A 20,938-nucleotide genomic window follows, 5' to 3' on the forward strand; every position below is an offset into this window, starting at 1 on the left:
TGATGCATATAGTGAGAATCCAGCACAAATAACCCTGCAGTGAGAGACTTCAAGAATTTTTCGTCTCTTAATAATTAGTTTATATAGATAGCAAAAAGGGACAGAGACTGAGCAACTATCATAGTCAGTTTAGTTCAGCCCAATACCATAAAATGCATTAACCAACTTTGCAATATAATCTCGCCAAACCTTAGCCACCAAAACGAATCCACCCTTAAAGTCTACTTCACACCTTCCATATTTTTCATTTCAGGCTTAATAAAAGCATAAAGCATCATTATTCACATGTTCTACCTGCATTCAAAATAAATGCAACCTTCTTCTACATGAGAGCGAAATCAATTGGTACATTATCAAGCATCCAAAGACTCCAATGGGTACATTTTATATTGGTTTCTTAATTGCCAAGGCAGCTATTCTAAGAATAGGGAGCCTGGAAATTTATGCTAATTGCTATATTGACCAAGCCCTCCTTTGCAGTATTTTGGTTAAGCCACCAAATCCAGGAGCATCTATGTGTTTATTTACAGCATAATGACCACAGATCGCCCAATGACTTGGAAGAATTCACTCCCAATCAGCATCAAAGAAACCGGCATCTTTCATCTCAGAATAGTAAACATTCTCCAGGTGCAAATCTTCCTCCTGTGATCATCACAAAATCAATCACCGATCCTTATATAACATCAATCTACCAGTATTTTGTAAGCAGAATGGGAGAAACCAAACCAAGAAAATCATTGACAAAAATTTAGATGAAAAAGTTTGCAATGGATGACAATGATAACCTGGAAAAAGTCTGCTAGAAATGTAACATAAAGAAGAGGAAGATAAAAGGCATGGTAGCAAATGATTGTCAGGTCGTACAACCTGTAGAAGAAAATAAAGGCAATCCCTGAAAATTAACTCAAATAAATAAATAAAAAGGTCAAATAATTTATGTAAATAATTATTAAGTACCAGAGCCCAAATCCAGCCTCATTTACAGTAAGCCCACAAGCAAACAGAGCCAATGCATTCAAAGAGAATATGATGATGATATAGTTGTAGAATGATGGTCTTGCTGCAAAATTGGAAAGATTTTATGTTAAACAGCTACATATCTCATACAAAGCAACTTGATAACAAAATATATATTCCCTTGAACTTACCTGGTAACCGTTCTTTCCATCTAGAGTGGTACATAAATAATATAAAGCCATAAATTGCAGTCAGCACTAGCCTGTGTACAACCCACAAGCCCCATTTCACTCTATGCGGACTTTCATCGTCATCAATGAACAATGGCACCCCAAATCCAAATAGGTAAACTGCCTGAAAAACAAATGAGTGTGCAAGGAAATGTAAGTTATATTATGAAGCACTGGGTAAAGACATCCATAATTTGTCTGTTGCGCAGTGCCAACTCATTAGGCTAGAAAAAAAAACATGTTTATCATTGAAACTATGAAAAAGCAGAAAAACTAATGTGAGCAATTCTATCTATTTGTAGGAAAAGCCTCAACATGCAATCTAATGAATATTTCAATCTACAGATGAAACAGAAGCTAAAATGGGCTCCAGTACCCTTCTGCCTGCAGTTGGAACTTTGAAGTCCTCATAACACAAGGAAATATATTACAGTAATCTTCACAGGATATTTTACCCAGAAATTGTTGCATTTCTGCAATACAGCAAATGCAACATGCCAGGCAAAATATTCAAAAGCATCATCTGCTTTTCCCAACTAAGAGCCGGACAGATCAAAGGCAGGACAGGCAGCTTTGTGTATTATTTCATACATGCACCATGTCATCCAGAGTGGATAGTTGGAAAGGTTATGTTTCGGCCCCATCTCATGTAGTTAATCTGGAAGGAGATCACTATACATAGCACTTTGGACACGAAATTAGATGACTTCTTACAAAATATTCCTCTTTAATTTTTTTTTTTTTCCCCTAAAAAACAAGATGGAAGCATCATGATCAAAATCTGCTTTTGAAAATAAAAAGAATTACCCCTAAAGAAGTAGAGTTTGTAGCAAAGGTGATTATGCATCAGGTATTGCGATATGTGTCGCTAAAGTGGAAGTATTGGTGCAATTAGTAGTAATAATAATAATAATAGTAATAGTAGTAGCAGTAGCAGTAGCAGCCTTCCGAAGAAAGTATAGGTTGAAGTGATGGAGTTTCTGGAGATCATTGAGTTGTAATGCTGCTGACAGCAGAAATGTTGATGCTGCTAACTGGAGTTTAAGCAGTGGCGAATGGCAAGGATAGTAAAAAGGGTACTGTCAGTTTGGTAATGATGGTATTGACAACAATGCTGCAATAATGGAGGTGGCAACAGTAATGCAAGGAGTGGGCTCAATAGCAGCGCCATTTGCTTGTACAATATCCCCCCCCCCCCCCCCCCAAAAAAAAAATAAACACAAAAAACAAAACAAAAAAAACTTTCTTATTTTCAAAAAAAAAATGCCACTGCTACTGCCATCACCACAACAATACAACTGCTGCACCAGATATTCAAATATGTAATGCCTAGTGCACAGGGCTCCTATACCATCAGGAGTTGGGAGAGTGCAGGATGTACCTAGTTTTATCCCCATGCTTGGAAAGATTGTTTCTGTGAATTGAAAAACTTTGGTTTCAGGTTTGGACAGAATACCCTTACGAGATATTCTAACATCTTTAAGAAAATAATCATAATGAATTTTAAGCAACATAAACATCAGAAAACAATCAAAGATGGCTTTTCTTCAAACTACAAGAATGAAAACATTTACAACAGCACACAGAGAAAACAGGGAACATATTTTGAAAGAATCACCAATACCTTGAGAAGTATATCTAAACCAACAATGAGTCCCGAGACAACAAAAGTCCGTGTTAGTGCTTCCAACCCACTTGCATAATTGCCTTGAAGTAAAAAGGCCACCAAACTTACTTCCAGAAACAGCATTCCAGATGCTGTAAACAATGATAAGATATTCCATACCACTTCTCTCTCAGGACAGCACTCCCATGCCTGAACCAACAAAAGGATGTTCAGTAGTAATTACCTATTGGGCTTGCTTTATAAAGTACGGTCAAATTAATACAACCAACAAACACAGGGTAAACTTTAATAGAAAGAAATTCAAAAAGATATTGGCAAGCGGCTTAAATCAAAATTAAGCGAGAGAAAAGTTTTCCTTCAAATGATAATTCTAACAACAAAAGACTTGAACAAAGACAAGCAGAGTCATCTGCAACACATAAATATTCACTCTTGGTTAGTATAATTTTTCCATGTATACATTTATGCCAACTAAGTTGTTTGATAGCATGCCTAAGAGAAAAATCAATTCATTACAAGGCTGTTTATCATCATTTTTGTTTTTATTATTTTTGGTTTTTATTGCAATATAGTGAAGAAACAGGTGGTGAGAATACAATTGTTTACGCCACTAGTTTTCATTTTCTTTCTTTTTCTTGTTTTGATAATAAAAGAAGATATATTAAGATAAAGAATGTAAAATCAGAGCAAGTAAACTAAATCCTCAAAAATAAAAAGAAAGACAAAAGCAAAGAACAAAAATAAAAAATAAATATAAAAAAGCTGAACTTATCCAAGAAAGCCCCTCTTTGATCCCTTCCCAACATAGTTCATTTCTACCATCAAGGCTTACTTCATTTCCTCCGGGATCAGACAATGTGATGCCCAAGCTATCCAACAAATTCTGAGTCTGAATGTCTTTCTCAGCAGATTCTAGAAGTGGATTAGGCTGAATTCCATCATTTACCTTCAGTTCTTCTTTAGAAAGACTGTCCTCAAAAATATTAATCCCATCTAAACCTTCTAGAGGAGGTGACACATAAGACAAATTCCTGAGACAATCAAAAGAAGAGCTGGAAAAAAATCCTTGCTACTCTAGAATTTGATCCAAAGTAAACCCTTTTCACATTCAAAATCACTACTAGCTATCCTTGCCATTAGTTTTCATTTTCTATTGTCAGTTTTCAAAATTTCTAGGTTTTTTATGTTGTGGCCACCTCTTGCAGCAATATATTAATATCCAAAATTCATTTTTTGTCGAAACCATTGTGTAAGGAATGCTTTTAACAAAAAACATTATAACTAAATGTTATTAATTTTTCTAAAAACTGGAAAAATAATAAATAAATAGAAACATAAAAAAAAAAGATTTTTTTTTTTTTTTTTTTCCAAATTTCAACCTTTGTATACATGTATTATTCTTGGGCTACGAAAAATAAGTTTAAAAAATACAACATTTAAGGGCTTTTCTTTCTTTGTCCAGTATGCCACTCTATGAGCAAGTAGTGCCATGCATGAATGGATCAAGAAATAATCTCAATTTTTTCCATGAAAAGACCATTCATTGTTTTCCAACATGGATCGCAACTTTATCCAACTTGTCCCTCTCATTATTCACCCAGCAATTGGATTGAGATTTTCATTTCGGAATTTCTCCTTCTGAAAGAAGTTGTTCTACAGAGGGGGGGGCCAGGGGAGCAGGTCTCCAACCGTTCTGCTTCTGAGTCGTCCACTGGGTCCGAAATGAGCTGGCTTCTTCTTCCTCACAAAGATAACTGTAAATAATTTCTCTTTATTACAATATCTTTTAATTTGTAACCTTTTGCATTTTCATGTTTCAAATCACAGTTATTTGATCCAAAGATGAACATGAATATGTATTTAATTGATTTTTTAATTCGTTGGGAATATTAATCCAAGTTCAGTTTTCAATTTCATTCTCTGTTTCTAATTTTTAGTTTTCATTTCTAGTTCCATTATTCAAATCAATTTATTAATGACTATTTGCCGCAAGGACAAACATAAATGTGTTAGGTTAGGTTTTTCAATTTGTCTCAATTTTAGGAGTATTAACCAAACAAGCTGTCAGTTTTCAATCTCATTTTCTGCTTCTAGTTTTTAGTTTTCATTTCTGGTTCATGTTTCATAGTTTTCATTTAGTTTTAATTTTTGTTCTTTTGTCTCCTAGCCCTAGATTCGCAAAATTAGAGTTTAACAAAGTTAAGTTTGCACTAAAAAAGATGAAAAATGGGAAAGCTATAGGACTAGATAACATCCCAATTGAAGTTTGAAAATGCTTAGGTGAATGGAATTATATGGTTAATTAATTTATTTAATACAATTATAAAAACTACGAAAATGCCAGATGAATGGAGGAAAAACATTTTAATACCTATGCAAAAATAAAAGAGATATTCAAAATTGTAATAACTATCGTGGAATTAAACTTATGAGTCATACGATGAAACTATGGGAAAGGGTAGTTGAACAAATATTAAGGTTAGAAACGAACGTTTCAGAAAATTAATTTGGTTTTATGCCAGGGAGATCTCCCACGGAAGCTATATATCTTTTAAGAAGATTAATGGAAAAGTTTAGGGAAAAGAAGAGGGGCTTGCATATGATATTTATTGACCTAGAGAAAGCATATGTTATGATCTAGGAAAGTTCTATGGTAGGTTTTAAAAAAAAAAAAAAAAGGTGTATGTAGTAGGTATACTGATGTCATTAAGGATATGTACAATGGAGTAATGACCATGGTTTTAAATAAAGGCCGCAACCATTACGTAACGGTTTTTTGGGTTACCGATACCGTTACATACCACGAAATCAGTGAGAAGAAAAATCACGACCGTAGCGGCTGTTAGAGACTGCGACCATTACGTAAAGGTTGCTACAACCATTACGCAACCGTTACTTTTTCTTCTCACTTTTTCCCTCTCTTTCATAAATCATTCTCAATATACCATGTGGCAAAAGGGGAAAAGATTATAATGAGGATGACAATGATACAAAATTTACTATTTCTTTAAATACTCACAATAGATGCATTAATTAACAATTTGAAAATACTAGTTAGGAAAATATTTTTATTTTGATAATATTTGTAATGTGATATTTATGTTCTATATTTTTCAACTTCAACGATCTTTCTTTTCTAATTATTTTATATTTGTATTATTTGTATGTCTTATGTATCTAATAGATTAATAGAGTGTATAATGTATTTTTTTTGTATTAATTAATTTAGCACACATAAAAAATTATCATAGATAAGAACAATGAGAAGTATAAACACACACAAACACACACAAAAGTAATTTTTCTATCAATGGTGGTCTAAAACAAATGTAAGTCAGTTGCCCTTACCAAATAGCTTAGTTACTCGAATTAAAGGATCCAAAATACACTAAAGCTCTTTCTAAGAAGGGCTAAAAGCTTAAAACATGCAAGTACGCTAATATGCACAAGGTTGTGCATGCTTCAAAAACATTCACAGCCGTTACGCCTGCTTCCCGTTATGTAACATCCGCTACCCCCGCTTCCCGTTACACCTGTTACCATTAAGTTACGCTACCCACATCCGCGATTTAAAACCATGGTAATGACTAGTGTAAGGACTATAGATGGAGAAACTAGAGAATTTTCAATCACCATATGCGTACACCAAGGATCTGCTTTGAGCTCTTATCTTTTTGCTTTAGTGATGGACCAATTGACTAAGAGTATTCAAAAGGAAGCTCCATGGTGTATGTTGTTTGCAGATGATATTGTATTAATCAATGAAACTAGGGACGGAGTAGAAACTGAGTTAGAATTATGGAAAGAAGCATTGGAATCTAAAGGCTTTAGGATAAGTATAAATGAGACAAAATATATGAAATGTAATTTTAGTAATGGAGGAGGAATATTGGAGACAAAGTTAAACTTGATAATGAAGAAATAAATAACACTTGTAAATTTTGATACCTCGGATCTATTATGTAAGCTAAAGGAGAAATTGAAGATGATTTAATGCATAGAGTTCAAGCTAGTTGGGTAAAATGGAGAAGTGCTTCAAGTGTGCTCTGTGATCTTAAAATATCCTTAAAATTAAAAGAAAAGTTTTATAGGACAGTTATAAGAGCAGCTATGCTATATAAATCAAAATGTTTGGCGACGAAAAAATAGAATATCCAAAAAGTAAAAGTTGCCGAGATAAAAATGCTTAGATGGATGAGTGGTATAATATTGAAAGATAAATTAAGGAATGAGCATATTTGCAGTAAGTTAGGTGTAGCTCCAAAAGAAGATAAGATAAGAGAGTGACGACTCAAATGGTATGAATACTTGCAACGTAGGCGACATAGTGCCAGTGAGGAAGAGTGAGTTAGTTACTGTGGGAGGCAATAGAAAGGGTAGGGATTGACCTAAAATAACTTTGAAGGAAATAGTGAGTAAAGATTTAATATCCATGAATCTGTCAAAAGAAAAGGTCCATAATCGCATAAACTGATAGAAAATGATTCATATAGCTGACCCCATCTAGTATGACTTAAGGCTTGGTTTTTTTGTTGTTGTGTTGTGTCTCCTAGCCCTAGATTATTAACTTATGGCAGTGCAGATGAAGGAGAACCTATCATTGCCACCGTAGGAGAAAGCAAAGGCCGAAAGGACCACGTCTCCAAGTCAAGGAATCATCACAAGCTTGAATCTCTGCCTCCTTTCCTTGCTAGCACACATGACATCATCAATCACTTCAAAAAAGAAAACTGCTCGGCACTGATCGATTTTAGTTTCTTGAGTCCCAATAATCAAAATCTAAGATTTAAATTTTCAAAAAAAAAAAAAAAAAAATCATTTTCCTACAAAATATGGAGGAACCATAAAAACATGCACAAAGCACAATAGCAAAGTTAGCAAATTTTGAAATATGTGTATTTGTTTGTCACTGTGTGTATGAGCACACTGCACACACATAAATTTTTCTTTCTTTTCCCACATTTCCCTCACCAACTTAGCATAGCAAATTCAAATTTTAACCGTTTTATTGTCCTCCATTTTCTCCACAGACAGAAGAACGTGCTATTCTATAATCTAATCTAATATCATAAATGTGGTCTCTTTTTTCCTTTTCCTTTCCCTACATTGCCTCAAAAACCAAACAGAGTTGTTTGGGAGACGGAAAGCAGATCTTGGCAGGCCTGCTTTTGTTTTCTTGGCAGGTTAGCTGGAAGACAAGGGGCCTTCTAAAGTTGATTTCTTTGCACAAGAAGCAACTTGGGGGGAAAAAAAAAAGAAAAAAAATCTACCATTGCCAACGTGTTGGAGCAAGGTTGTGATTTTGTGATGCAAAATACGCTTCCAGAATAAATAACAGGGCAAATCAGTGAAACAGTTGCTTGAACACTGTTCCTGGGTGTAGACACTTGGAAGCTTGGCCTGGCTTATGCCACTAAATGGACAATGGTAAAGAAGTAGAAAACGAGCTTCTTGCTTGAGGGGTCACACTGCGCAACGATAAAATAAGTTTGGGATGAGATCCCTTTTGGTGCTGTCTTGGATAATCAAGAGGGAGGGAAACACAAGAGCTTCCAAAGGTAATGGAACACCTCTGGGGGCTAAGGGAAGAAGGCTTGGGCTAATGTTTCTGCTGCTATGACTCTTTGCTCAATTCAATATTACTTTGTAAATTTGTCGAAAGCAATTACCTTAATTTCATTTGCTTAGGTTCCTTATGATCCTGAACACCTAACGGACATGCATTGCTCCCCCTATGGAGCTATGTATGCGCGCGCGCGCGCGCACGCGCGCATTTTTCCTTCTAAAATATTTCTCTAAAATCAAACGCAGCAGAATTGAATCATTTCCAGTTTAATTCTCAAATATTCATTTTTTTTTCCCTCGCAGCTAGCTGAGCATAATCACACAATTCACCAAATTGGTAACTTAATAATCAAACCTGAAAACAACACCAAGCTAGATTGAGCAAGCTAACGAGCCAGAGACACCCGTAATAAGCGATCATAATATACGATCGGCCATGCGAGAGTTTCTTGAAGCTCCTTCTCGCCTGATAGGCCAAGTAGAGCACGAAGAGAGCCGAAGGCACAATCAAAGCGACGTTGTGCCAAAACCCATGGCACTCGAAGAGCCATCCGTGCAGTGTCAGGCCACGCCCACCTTCTTTGAGGGTCGAATTGGAGACCGGAACTTCTAAAATGTCTGGAATTCCTTCGAAAGCTCTCATGTCGATTCAACAAAGATTTCAACAAATCACAGAAACCCTAATACGAACGTCGCATGCATGAATCTATGAATTTTAGAAACCCTAACCGTATAAATTTTGGCTCGGAACTTCTCTTTTTTGGGAGAGTATTTAGCTGAAAACTTAAGAGAGAGAGATAAAGTTTGAACCGTGTTTGATCCTAATGATTTAACAAGAGAGAAAGCTCCTCAACTGTTTGACCTCTGGAATCATGGACAGCGTTGAGGAGAATGACGAGTTTTGAAACGGCGTCGTTTTCGTTGTCAACCATGGGCGTAAGTTGGCACCGATAGTTGCCAACATAGGAAGCTTTAATTTGTTTATGTTATGAATGGATGTGGGTGGCTCCCATTCATCCATAACTTGCCTATCTCTTTATGTCTCTTTATGTCCCCATTGTGTATCATATGTTTGCACTAATTAATATCCTCATGAACCTACTGCATATGTTTACACTAATTGTATCCCCTTGTGAATCTGTTCCAAATATTTGTACTAATAAAGTAAACATTACCTAACTTGTGAAGGTTATAAAAGCCTCCTCTCACATAGCTAGTGGAGTAGAGAAAAATAAAGAAGAGAGAAAAAAAAAAAAGTGGAAAGAAATATAAGAGATATAAAATAAAGTAGAAGATATATTTTGTACAAAGTTACTTCCATATTACTTTGTAATTCTTCCTTAAAATAGTGAAATTCTAATATTATCTGCTTGTAGAGTAGGTATATCCGAACTACGTAAAATTTATGTTTTGTTTTATTTAATTTTTTATTTATTTTTGCAACTTTTATAACACGTTACAAGTACAAAAGAGATGGTAAGATAGTCTTCCAGAAGAGGCTATATATATATATATATATATATATATATATATATATATATATATATATATATATTTAAATCTCCCGAAAAGATAGCCCTCCTGCAGATGCAAGATATTTAATCTCTCGTCTACATATTTAATCTCCTAAAGAGGTTATATGTCTAATATTCAGAAGATGTGATAAATATTTACCTCCTTAAGAGAGTATATTTTTAACCTCTTGAAGATATGTTAAAATCGACCTCCTGAAGAAGTGAAACATATATTTTTCAGATGAGATAGTATTTAACATCCGGAAGAGGTGGTAAATTATTACCCAATTTAATATTGTAAATTGGAATCATACTCCTAAGAAGTACAAATTGAGAAAAATTAAATAATGATCCTAAGGAAACATATTTAAGTACCCCAAAATGGTGGAAATAATATTATATTATTATCTCAGTTTTATTTCAGTTTTTATATTTTGTTTTCTAAATTGTTTTATTATTGTTAATTTATTCAGATGTTGAACTTAAGTAAAGTTGAATTTGTTCTCCTTGATATCAAAGGTAACAATTATTTATTATGGATTCTTGATATTGATATTCATCTAAATGCAATGAACTTGTGAAACACAATTTTAGATGGAAATACCGTATCCCTGCAGGATTGCGGAAAAGTTATGATCTTCATCCGTCATCATTTAGATGAAGAATTAAAAACTAAATATCTCATTGTTAAAGACTCACTTGTCCTATGAAAAATATTAAAGGATAGTTTTGACCACCAAAAAACAGTGATTTTACCAAAAGCTCGATATAAATGGCTGCATCTGAGGTTGCAAAACTTTAAAACAGTTAATGAAACTCATTTTTGCATAAGATTAGCTCGAAACTAAAATTATGTGGTGAAAATATTACTAATGAATACATGCTAAAAAAAAATTTTACTACTTTCTATCCCACAAATGTGCTCCTACAACAGCAATATAGGAAGAAGAAATTTACTAAATTTTCTGAACTTATATCATGTCTTTTTGTTGCTGAACGAAATAACGAGCTTTTGATAATAAAAAAAAATCACCAAACTCATCCAACTGGTTCAACCCCATTCCCTGAAGTGAATATGAATACATCTCGTGGTCGAGGATGAGGCCGCATGCATAGTCGTAGTTGTGGTCGAAATAATCACAAGTATCAACGTGAGGCTACAATCCCCCAGAAGAGGGATAACCCCTAGAAGAGGGATGACTCTCGGAAGCGGGTAAATGATCAAAATCAGCAACCTAGGTAGCATGAAACTGAATGTTATAAATGCGGAGGAAAAGATCATTGATCGTGTATCTGTCATAAGCTCAGGCACTTGATAGATCTATATCAAGCCTCTATAAAAGAAAAGGAAAAGAGTAAAGAAGTTGAAACAATTTTGCTAATAATGTTGTTCCAATAGTTCTTAAAGCTAGACCATCAAACTCTATTTATCTTGTTACTGATTTCCTTGTAAATTAAGATGAAAATAATGATGTAATATTTTAAGTTATACAGTAAGTAAAATTGTATTTTTATTTTAATAAAAAAATTATCATATTTATTGTTGCTATGATCAATTATAATAATGGGTTTTTAATATATGGGTTGTAGTGTGAATTGTCTTAAAGCTTTGATTAATTATAAGATGTCTTTGGAAGAAGTTTGTTTATCTGACAGTGCTACAACACACAATTTTTCGAGATAGGAAATATTTCCATTACTTGAATATATCTTGAACAAATGTTAATACAATATCTGGTTCTACAAATTTGATTGAAAGCTCTAGAATAGCTAATATAAAGTTACCCAATGGTACTTTATTACAAATTGAGGAAATTTTATGTTCCAGTAGATCTAGAAGAAATTTGTTAAGTTTTAAAGATTTAAAACTCAATGGATATCACATTGAAACTACAATGAATGCAGTAAAGAATTCCTTTATATTACTTTTATTGTTTCTAGGAAGAAACAAATTTTAATAAAATTGCAAACTTTATCTTTTGGATTATATTATACAAAGATTAAAGCAGTTGAAGCATACAATGTCTTACACCAGAAGTGCAATGATCCAAAGTTATTTACACTTTGGCATGATCATCTTGGACATCCAGGAGATGTAACGATGTGAGGAATCATTGAGAATTCACATGGTCGTCCACTAAACAATTGAAAGATTCTTTTATCAAATGATTTCATGTGTACTGCTTGCTCTCAAGGGAAATTAGTTGTCAAACCATCTGTTTCAAAGGTAAGTCTTGAATCATTCAGTTTCTTACAAAGAATTCATGGTGATATATGCGGGCGGACCAATACATCAACCATTTGGACCATTTAGATATTTTATGGTCTTAATTGATGCATCTACTAGATGGTCACATGTTTCTCTACTTTCTACTCATAATATTGCATTTGCTAGACTTCTTTATCAACTGATCAGATTACGAGCTCATTCTCCTAATTATCCAATTAAATCAATTCGTTTGGATAATGCCAATGAATTTACATCCCAAACTTTTGATAATTATTGCAGGTCACTTGAAATAGATATTGAACATCTAGTTGCTAATACCCATACACAAAATGGTTTAGTTGAATCTTTTATTAAGAGACTTCAACTCATTGCTAGACCTATGATTTTGAGAATCAAATTGCATTTATCTATTTGGGGACATGCTATTCTTCATGTTGCATATTTAGTTTGCATAAGACAACTGCTTACAATAATCTTTTACCCATGTAATTAGTTTCTGGGCAACAACATGATATTTCTGATTTAAGAACTTTTGGTTGTGCAGTATATGTTCCTATTGTCCCTCCTCAAAGAACTAAATTAGGTCCTCATTGTAAGCTTGGTATCTATGTTGGTTTTGATTCCCCTTCTATTATTAGTTATCTTGAACCTTTAACATGTGATTTGTTTAAAGCATGGTTTCAAGATTGTCATTTTGATGAAGCAGTATTCCTTACATTAGGGGGGGAGCTAAATCAGTGCTTGTAGCATAATATGAAATCACATGGAATGCCATGAGTTTATCTCATTTAGATTCTCGCACAAATCAAAGTGAACTTGAAGTTCAGAAGATTATACATTTGCAAAGGGTTGCAAATCAATTACCAGATTCTTTTGCAGATACAAAGGCCATATTAAAATCTCATATACCAGCTACAAATATTCCAACACATATTGATGTCCCTAAAGGACAATAGCCGGCTAATGAACCTAAACCATAAGTTAAGCGTGGAAGGCCTCTTGGTGCAAAAGATAAAATTCTCAGAAAATTGAAATATGTAAACACTCAAGGAGAGATTACAGAGGTGAATAATTCATTTGACATTCACAAACCTATTTCTCTTGAAAATGAAATCCCTATTATAGAACCTCTTAAAGAAGAACCTCCTGAAGATGAATCTCTTGAATAGAAAACTCTTGAATAGATATCTCCTGAAAAGGGACAGGTACCTGGAAATAATAATGAGATCTTAATTCATTACACAAGAGAAATTAGGGATAGAAATAAAGTTGTTGTCAACAACACATTTGCATATGCAGTAGCTACTAACATTACCATAAGTAATGAGGACCTTGAACCTAAATCTGTTAATGAATGTCGATATAGGAGTGATTGGCCAAAATGAAAATAGGTTATCATATTAGAATTAAACTCTCTATCAAAGAGAGAAGTTTTTGGACCTAGAGTCAAGATACCAGAAGATGTCCAACTTGTTGGATAAAAATAAGTATTTGTGTGCAAGCAAAATGAAAAGAATGAAATTAATCGATATAAAGTAAGGCTTGAAGCACAAGATTTCTCATAGAAACCCGAAATTGATTATGAGGAGACATATGCTCCCGTAATGGATGGAATCACTTTCAGATTTTTAATTGTGCTAGCAGTTGCTGAACGACCGAGTGGTCTTATGGACGTAGTAACAACATACCTATATGAATCGTAGGATAATGAAATTTATATGAAAATCTCTGAAGGATTAAAATTGCTGAAAGCAAAACCCAGAAGTTTATATTCAATTAAATTTCAACGTTCTTTAAATGGATTAAAGCAATCTGGACGCATGTGATACAATCAATTAAGTGAGTACCTTGTGAAAAAGGGATTCATAAATGATCCAATTTGTCCATGCATTTTTATTAAAAATCAAAATCCATATTTGCTATAATTGTTATTTATGTTGATGATTTGAATTTAGTTGGGACTCTTAAAGAGCTCACTAAAGCTGCTAATTATTTAATGACAAAATTTGAGATGAAAGATTTAGTAAAGACAAAATATTGTATTGGCCTATAGATTGAAACATGTAAATGGCGGAATTCTTGTTCATCAATCTAAATATACCGAAAAGGTATTAAGGCAATTCTATTTGGACAAAGTTCATCCTTTGGGATCTCCAATGATAGTGCGCTCACTTGATGTTAAGAAGGATCCATTTCGACCTCATGATGAAGGCGTGGAATTACTTGGTCCTGAAGTACCTCATTAAGTTCTATTGGCTCTCTAATTATCTGGCTAATTGTACAAGACCCGACATTGCATTTTTTGTAAATCTACTAGCAATATATTGTTCTACTTCTACTCGACGACACTGAAATGGAATTAAGCATATTTGACGCTATTTGAGAGGTACATATGATTTGAGTCTATTCTACTCATTTGATTCCAAATCTCAACTAGTAGGATATGCAGATGCTTTGTAACGTCCCCCGACCTGCCACATGGGGCCCGGAGTGTTAAGGGATCGACACACGTACCCGATACCAATAACGCAGCGAAAAATAATAATGAAATAACCTCGAACAAAATATACCAGAGTTCTAAATTTAAACATCAACAAACTCATAACATATGGTCGTGTACTTTAGGTTACAAACATGGATAAAATATAAAGAAACATAAAACTAAATAGGTCCTTTCCAATTCCACTCACAAAACTACCTTGCCCTGGAGCTACCTAAGCTCGATCACCTGGATAACCTGAAAAGATTTAACATATGTCGAGGTGAGACACCTCTCAGTAAGGAAGAAAATAGTTTATAATAGTGTGTGGTTGAAGTGTTTATAATACAAATAAAATATCCATCTAAAGTGTACACATAGTTCACAAGAAACCAGATAACATGCCCATAATCGCACAGGATCAACATCCTTATCATCCAATCACTCACCCACAACCAATCAGTATTTTAATGTTAGTTTTCGAGAATAGGGAAATCCACCTGCATATACAATTGGGTTCCCTCTGCTCTAGTACTAATACCAGGGCACTCACCTTTCTCAGTAAGCCCTTGGGTTGTGTATTCAGGTAAAGTCACTAAGAATAGGGAAGATCACCCGCCCATACAAGTGGTTTCTCTCTACTCTGGTACCCATAATTAATTACCAGCGTACTCGCCTTTCTCAGCAAGCCCTCGGGTGGAGTAATCTACTTTACCCTAAATACTTAATTAATTAACATTCGTACACAGTCAACACAATCGCTTCACAAAATTTCACGCATACGCCCATATCATAATCAATCCACACAGGATCAAATCATGCAGCATCAATGTCCACATAGGACTAGTCCCCACAGGACTAAACAAGCACATTATAAATGTCTACACAGGACAGCTCAAACCACACATATTACAAAACAAACACCCCGTTTGTGATAAATAGGTAAACAATCTCCTCATACCACTACCAATGTTTACCTCCCAATATAAACGTTCATATAACGACCTCCTCATACCATTGCCAATGTTATATGACGGTTATACGAGGTACGATATAACAACCTCCTCATACCACTGCCAGCGTTATATTGTCATTTACATGAACCATACCATAGATCAATCACAAACCTGACCAATCAACCATGTCCACGCAAATACCACAGTATACTCAGCCATCTAGTATTTTCAACCAAACAATGTTCACAATCCAATCAGTGTATTCAACCAGACTAGAATTTCAGTCAAATGTCATTCACAATCTCAATAATTTTCTTATTCCACTAAGCTTAACGATCATTTAGTGATCAAAATGGTATCAACCACACAATTTTTCCCAATTTAATACTTATATAATTAAAACAGTATTTTCAATATCATTTTGGTTCAGAAAAATTATACCTATATATGTAAGATTTTTACCCAAAATTAGTCATTTTAATAATTACTAAAAGCTATTATAAAATATTTCCCCTTACCTAATTTTTAAAAAAAGTCCTAAAATAACCAGTCATGCACCTGCAGGATTCCCCATTCAATGCCCTGAAAACCACATCTCTCAGAACTAAATTTCAGTATTTCTTCGTATATAATATTTCCTACAACTAGGGTAAAGCCAAATTTTACATAAAAAGCCTTACCTTAAATCTGAGATGTATTCCTAACTAGTCCCACCGACGATCCACTCTAACAGATTTGTAGAGAACTCTTCCAGGAGCGGCGCGGTAGCTTCAGATTGTCAAACTAGTGAAAATCTAGCCCTAAATCGAAGAGAGAAGGGAGGATGGCTGAATTTCTAGAGAGAGAAGGTGAACATGCAAGAATTCTGCACTAAAATGAAAGAAAAGTTCTCTTTTATACCCAAGGATTCGTCGACGAGTCCTATACACAGTTCGTCAACGAGACAACCAACTCGTCGATGAATTTCAGTCTATAAAAACTCCTCTCGGTAATTCCTCATCGACGAGACACATCACTTCGGGGACGAGCTAAGTAGAACATTCGTCAACGAGACCAATCCATTCGTTGACGAATGCTTGCTGCCATACCCTTTTCCAACTTATTCCTCCTCCCCTTTTATCTTCTTATATTTTTAAATTATTTAAAATTTTCCGGGTTGTTACATGCGGGATATCTATCTGATCATCAAAATGCTAAATCTCAAAATGGATATGTATTTCTTTACGAAAAAACTACTATATCTTGGAAATCAATAAAGTAGACGATTACAACAACATCCTCCAATCATTCTGAAATACTAGCTATCGATGAAGCTAGTAGAGAATTCATGTGGCTCAGATAAATGATTTCTTATATCCAAGAAAATTGCGATCTTCAATCAATCAAGGATATTCTAATAGTTTTATATGAAGACAACACTGCATGTATAACTCAACTAAGAGGAGGATACATAAAGGGTGACAGAACAAAGCATATCTCTCCAAAATTCTTCTATACACATAAACTTTAGAAGAATGGTGATATAGATGTTTAGTAGATCCAATCAAGTGATAATCTAGCAAATTTGTTCACCAAAACTTTGCCTATTACAACATTCAAGAAATTGGTTCATCTCATCGGAATGAGAGATCTTAAAGATCTTAACAGAAGAAGTTAATATATGAGTGACAGCCAACGGGGAGTGTTATGAATGGATGAGGATGGTTGTCATTCATCCATATCTTGTCCACCTCTTCATGTCTCCATGAATCTGCCTCATATGTTTGCACTAACTAATGTTCCCATGAACCTACCCCATATGTCTCCAATAATTATGTCCCCATGTGAACCTACCCCAAATGTTTGCACTAATAAAGTCAGCATCAACTAGCCTATGAAGGCTATAAAAGCCTCCTTCCACATTGTAGGAACCCGAACCAACAAAAAGAAAAAGAAAAAGAAAAGTGAAAGGAAAATAAAATAAAGGAAATGGTTTAGGATAGGACCAAATCGTCGATGTTTTAAGGAACCTCGGGAAAAACCATAGACAGTTTCAGTAGGGCAACGATTTGTTAAAACCAAACCGTCAATGGTTTCAAACAACCGAAAGTTGTTATATAAGAACACAGGAAAATTGATTTAATAAGTGACCAAATCGTCGACAATTTCAGGAAAACCGTCAATGGTTTCCTATGGGCTGGGGGTCTATAAAAGGAAATCTATTATTTCTTTTTCATTTCAAACTCTCTCTCTCTCTCCTAGGGTTTCACTCTCTCTCACCCATTCCCTAAACTGAGTCTCTCACTCTCTCTCTAGCTAGGATCTCTCCGCACGTACTCTCCGGTCGTCTTTCTCTCTCTCTCTCTCTCTCTCTCTCTCTCTCTCTCTCTCTCTCCTCTTGGCTTGCTGATCTTCGTCCTCGACCAGATAAGAGGCTAGGATTTCGTTCTCCAAAGGTGTAGGTAGTTTTTTAAGAACTGGTAAGGGGATTAAATTATGTCAGTTATTTTTGAAATGTGAATTGATTAAACTAAAGTATATGGATACATGAATACTATATATGATTTTATGAATAAATCGGGCATATGAAATGAGGGTTTTTGTATTATATACATATTTGGGGAAAACTAAAGTGAGTAGGGTAATCATCTCATTTTTCCTATAAATCATATATTCTGAGTTAAACTAAACCCTAGAGATGATTATACCTTTATTTTTAGCAAAATGTATTTTCCCTCGGCAGTTTATTATAGTATGATATATCATTCAAATCGCGTGGAATGAGAATGTTGATTATTATTACATAATTAAACTCGATGATTTTTATGGTATTATACAATGAAAGATATGGTTTTATACTAAGTTATGATATGACAAGTTTTATACAGAATTATAAACATGATGGTTTTATACCGAGATATGATATGACGGTTTTATACTGAGTTATGAATATGACGGTTATATACCGAGTTATGATATGACGATTTTATATCGAGTTATGATATGACAGGTTTTATATAGATTTATGAACATGATGTTTATACTGATTTATGAAAATGAGATCCTGTTACTGCTTTTGCTATGTAAATTATATATATGGTTTATGAACCTTAAGGGACTAGCTCTTATGGAAGCTTGGTACCGCAACTAGTGAAAGTGTTTGTGCAGCCACACTGTAGTGGAAGTGTAGGCCATGGGGATAGTGGGTTTGGTCACGAAGAGTTGTTGTACCCCCTAGAGTCCGGACCAGGCTGGGTAGGCAAATCATACTTACAAACGTACGTGTTTGACTTAGCCTGGTGGTAGGCTAGTCATGACTAAGTTCAATCTTCGGACCATACAACTTAATCATGGGGGTTATTCATGATGTTATATGATGGCCCGATAAGGAAGGTTCTCTATTCGTATATGTAATTTACGAAAAATGGGCCATTTTAAGCCAAAAGTGTGTTATCTAGGAAAATATATGTACTTTCAATTATAAAGGTGTGAGTACAGGTTTAAAAATGCTATTCCACATATAGTTAAATAAAAGAATGTATTATGTCACACTAAAACTCATGTTAGCCACACACTGATGATAATCTAATCCGTCTTACTGAGAAGTATCTCACTTAATATCCATGTTATTTTTCAGGACCTATAGGGAATCGAGCCTAGTGTGCTACGGGGCTGGGATTAGTTTTTTTGTATTTATTGTAAGTGCAAGCAAGACACTAGTTTATCATGTTTTTGTTTATGTAGGGATGTAATATATATATATATCATGGAGACACATATGAGTAACTTGGTTGGTTATAGAACTCTGGTAAAGTGTTTGAGGTTTAATTATCTTCCGCTTCACGTTTTACATTGAGTTATGGACAGGAACACCCGGGACCCCCTTTTGGGTTTAGTGCGTTATAATTATGGTATTAGAGATATATGTGTGGAATAATAGCACTCCGGGCCCCATCGGATTCAGGGAGCTACAGTTATGGTATCAGAGCACCAAGTTGATAGGTCTTGTAGACTTTAACAGATGATCTTACCAGAGTATAAATTCGAGTTAAGATGAGGATAGGAATGGGTAGATTAGGATACTGGTAGGTTATTTTGAATTTTGTTTTGCAGCCTAGAGGCAGAAATACCTTGATGGTCTTTTGTGTTTTTCCTAGAACGACGGTTTTAGAAAAGCCACGGTAAATCCATCGACAGTTTTTGCTTCCGAACTGAGAGATTGGAACTTCAAAAATTAGAACTGGAACATTAAGTTGGTTGGATATGTTGTAATTTCTATGGTAATTTGAGGCATGTTCCTTAATATGACTAGATGTATACAAGAAAGGGATTGGTGAGGCTTTATGGGGCCAAACCGTCAACGGTTTTTTGTGGCATCCACAAACCGTCGACGGTTTTCATCAAAACATGCTCTCAGGATCTCAGGTTTTCTGTCGACAGTTTCGGAGGCCTCAGTGAAACCACCAACGATTTTGTGTCTGAACAGTAGGATTGAACCTTAAATTGAGAATTTGGACTTAAAATGGTTTCCTAGCTTAATGATTGTACCAATCATGTTACGATATTGGAATTGTAAATTCATTTCTGTCCTATCTTCAGGATGGATCCGAAGGATAACAATGTGAATGCTAGAGGAAGTAGCAACGAGGGGGCTTCCAACGTGGACGACGTTGATTCTACATCGATGCTTCGTGGTTTTGCCCAGCAGTTTATAGCCGAGATTTTGTGGAGTTCTAGGGGACAAAACTGTCCCACCATTAACTTGGGTTGTACCATCGAACAGTTTACCCGCATGAATCCTCCAACCTTGGCGGAAGGAGGCGACCCAATCATAGCAGAGAATATGGTTTGGGAGATCGAGGAGATACTAGTAGTACTGCGCTGCACTGATGAGCAAAAAGTCCAGTATGTCACATTTAAAATGACGAGAGAGACTAAGCACTGGTGGATAGATGTGAAGTTACTTAAGGAACAGAGGTCAGTACCCGAAACTTTAATATGGAACCATTTCAAAGAGATTTTCTTTTATCATTACTTCCCCACCTCCACTAGAGATGCTAAGGTAGAGGAGTTTCTGAACTTGACCTAGGGGCACTTGGCAGTTCAACAGTATGCAACCAAGTTCGTTGAGCTTTCTCGCTTCGCTCCATATATGGTTCCATATAAGTCCAAGAAGGCATGGAGGTTCGAGAAGGGCCTAAGACAGGGGATCTACCAGTAGGTGGTGGCATTTCAGGTGCAAGATTTCTCAGAGTTGGTGGATAAAGCCACTGTAGTAGAGACGAGTCTGTAGATTCTGAATCAGAGGAAGAGGTCCATGCCTCATGGTTTTTGCGCAAGTGCAAGTAGGGGTCCTTGGAGGAGGCATGATAACAGTGGAGGTCAGAGATAGGAGATG

The 20,938-nt window shown here is 35.1% G+C and overlaps 1 protein-coding gene across 1 annotated transcript; it reads right to left on the minus strand.

Annotated features, from left to right (window-relative positions):
• Window positions 1-214: 214 nt before the first annotated feature.
• Window positions 215-9,393, minus strand: LOC131153033 (protein CANDIDATE G-PROTEIN COUPLED RECEPTOR 2). The gene is made up of 6 exons (XM_058105051.1): window positions 8,738-9,393; window positions 2,815-3,006; window positions 1,152-1,314; window positions 961-1,063; window positions 789-870; window positions 215-645 (listed from the first exon to the last, which is right to left on the minus strand). The coding sequence occupies exons 1-6, from the start codon at window positions 9,023-9,025 to the stop codon at window positions 568-570; spliced, it is 906 nt and encodes a 301-aa protein (XP_057961034.1). The 5' UTR covers window positions 9,026-9,393; the 3' UTR covers window positions 215-567.
• Window positions 9,394-20,938: the final 11,545 nt, after the last annotated feature.

Source organism: Malania oleifera, chromosome 4 (assembly GCF_029873635.1).
Source record: "Malania oleifera isolate guangnan ecotype guangnan chromosome 4, ASM2987363v1, whole genome shotgun sequence".
Classification (NCBI taxonomy): Eukaryota; Viridiplantae; Streptophyta; class Magnoliopsida; order Santalales; family Ximeniaceae; genus Malania; species Malania oleifera.